The 2,615-nt window shown below is 55.3% G+C and overlaps 1 protein-coding gene across 1 annotated transcript in view; it reads right to left on the bottom strand.

Annotated features, from left to right (window-relative positions):
* Positions 1-30: 30 nt before the first annotated feature.
* The window catches only part of STK32C (serine/threonine kinase 32C), a gene marked incomplete at its 5' end in the record, with an annotated part of 36,113 nt that continues 33,528 nt past the window's right edge, over positions 31-2,615 (bottom strand). The window contains 2 exons of the mRNA XM_010009654.1: positions 31-169; positions 1,264-1,331. Coding sequence (XP_010007956.1) covers positions 31-169; positions 1,264-1,331 — 207 coding nt within the window. The remainder of the gene's footprint in view (positions 170-1,263; positions 1,332-2,615) is intronic.

Genomic DNA, 2,615 nt, shown 5'->3' with positions numbered 1-2,615 from the left:
CCTCCCCGCGCCCGCCCCGGCCGCTGCAGCCTAGCTGCTGCCCGCCGCCGAGCACACGGAGCTGCACATGGTCAGGTTGGAGGCCTCGGCCTCGGCCTCCGTCTCGGCTTCGTCGGTGGTCTCGGGGGGCAACACGGACTCGCTCAGCTGCTCTTGGCTCTTCTTTAGCCTGTGTGGAGACAGGAACCAGGCGTTACACAGAGTGCAGCAGGAGGGGTGAACGGGGTCTGCAGCGGCGAGCGTGCCCTGCTCCTCGAGAGGTGCCCACAGCACACCCATGGTGAAGAGCAGGAGCACGGAGCACAGGCACAGGCATGACAGGGACTGTAGTACCAGCAAAACCCACTGGAACCTCTGCAATCCTCCACAACGCCCTGCAAGGCTTCAGCCCACCCAGACCTCAGCACAGGCTCCCTGCCCTGCATCACCTCCTCCATAAGGCTCCCTCCTGCTCTACTTCTGAACGCAACACTCCCAAGGCAGTGTGCTGGAACACTGGGGACAGCAGCAGCCTCAACTCCAGCACTTTCACTGCCCACTCATGCCCTGCAGGGATTTTAGCACATTCCTTGCCATCATTTTCCAAAACATAGAATCACAGAATCACCCACGTAGGAAAAGACCTTTAAGCTCATCCAGCCCAACCTTTACCCCAGCAGTGCCAAGGCCACCACTAACCCCTGGCACTGAGGCCTCGGCTCCACGGGCTGTGAACACTTGCAGGGACGGTGACTCCAGCCCTGCCCTGGGCAGCCTGTTCCAATGCCTGAGCACCCTCTGGGCAAGGAATTGTTCCTCAGCTCCAGCTCAACCGGCCCTGGGGCAGCTTGAGGACGTTTCCTCTTGTCCCATCCCTTGCTCCTTGGGAGCAGAGACCAGCCCCCTCCTGGCTCCATCCTCCTGTCAGGCAGCTGCAGAGAGCGATCAGGTCCCCCCTGAGCCTTCTCTTCTTCTAAAGCAGGATGGGTGGGAAGGTGCAATGGGGGAACTGAAGCAGTGTCCCACACGTGTTAAATCCCAGCAGTCTCTCTGCAGCATGTTTTATTTAATGGCGGGGATTAATAATCCTTGACCTTTTCTCCCTTTTTGGTGAGAACTGCTTTTCACACAGAGGCAGCAGCGAGCTCCTCAGCTCACGTCACCCAGGGCTGAGCTGGCAGTGAGATGCTCCCAGTCATCAGGCATCAGTGCTCTGATTCCAAAGGGAAGTTGGGAAAAAGAGTAGTTTTTCCTTAGAAAATAAAGAATACCCCACAGACTCACTTCTCTCTGTTAAAGATGACAAAGTCTTGCTGGATAGCTTCAAGGCATTCTTGGAGATAGTCATTTTCCTGTTGAAGAAAAACAATACCGGCATGAGCAGTTCCGTGTGCACCTCAGAGGGCAGCACATGATGCCCAGGAACGCTGGCTGGGGTGGCCCACACTTCCTGATCTCTGCCTTCGTTTTACCTCCTGATCACCTCTGCCAAGGTGCAGTGTTACAGACACACTGAAGTCTGAAGCCAGACACTGCTGCTGCAGCACTCCAGCTCCAAGCACAGCAGGGATGCCAGCCTCCTGCCCATGGTGCCCACTCCTGCACCCCCCGGCACAGGCACAGCCACAGCTGGGCTCCTGCTGGCCGCGGGTCCTGGCAGGCAAAGCACCCCCACCCCTCTGTTTGCAGATTTGCTTATTCTGGGGTTTTCTCCTCCCTCACTTCCCGATTTCTTCTTCATCTGTTTCCAGTAAGTCTCATTGATCGCAGCAGTGGCTCCTGCTGCAGAGGAGGGGATGGATTTAGCAGTTAATTGGCATAGACAAGGAAACAGGCAAAATCGCACCCGGCATTCTGTGCTGCTCTCAGACAGGGGATGAGCCTGACCTCCCTGTGGGGAGCAGCGTGTGTTCCCTTAGCCTGGGGTTTGCACTGCACCGGGGAGCAGGGCTGGTAACATGTGTTCGCCCTCACAGGCCTCCCCACACATCACCCTGACCACAACTCCCCTCACAAACACAACTGCTTTCAGCAGAACCAATACCTGCTCTGCTGCCTAAGGAGGTGCTTTTACTCCTGGGATGTGTCTGCTCTGTAAAACTGAGATTCTTGTGTTCACCTCCCCAGCGATGTAAAAGCATCACAATCCCCACAGTGAAAAGAAGGAACAAATGCACCTCGTCTCTAGCTTAATCCCCTCATGCAGGGAGAGCAAACAGGGGCAGTGGCCCAAACCTGGACTGGGTGTTCCTGTGTGGCCACCATCAGTGCTTGGATAAACTACTGCCAGGTAACACCACCAGCAGCAGTCACAGGCACTGGGCAGCGCCTCTGGGGAAGGTGCAGACAACATGGATGTGGTTTTTAACCTCCTCTCTTGACCAATGTGCCCAGAGCTGCTTCTCCTTTTGTTTTCCAGAGGACAGATTACTGTGAAAGAGTTTTATCAGACTTCTGTAAAAGGAGCATTTGGTTGGCAGAAGACTCCATTGGCAAATGTTTTTATCAAAATCAATCTCATTTACTGCATTGTCACAGTAACTAGAACCACAGAATCCCAGACTGGTTTGGGTTGGAAGGGACCTTAAAGTTCACCCAAGTTCACCCAGTTCCAACCTCCTGCCATGGGCAGGGAC

This window comes from Nestor notabilis, unplaced genomic scaffold, assembly GCF_000696875.1.
Source record: "Nestor notabilis isolate BGI_N333 unplaced genomic scaffold, ASM69687v1 scaffold14902, whole genome shotgun sequence".
Taxonomy (NCBI): domain Eukaryota; kingdom Metazoa; phylum Chordata; class Aves; order Psittaciformes; family Psittacidae; genus Nestor; species Nestor notabilis.
This window is presented reverse-complemented; position numbering and strand designations above follow the sequence as displayed.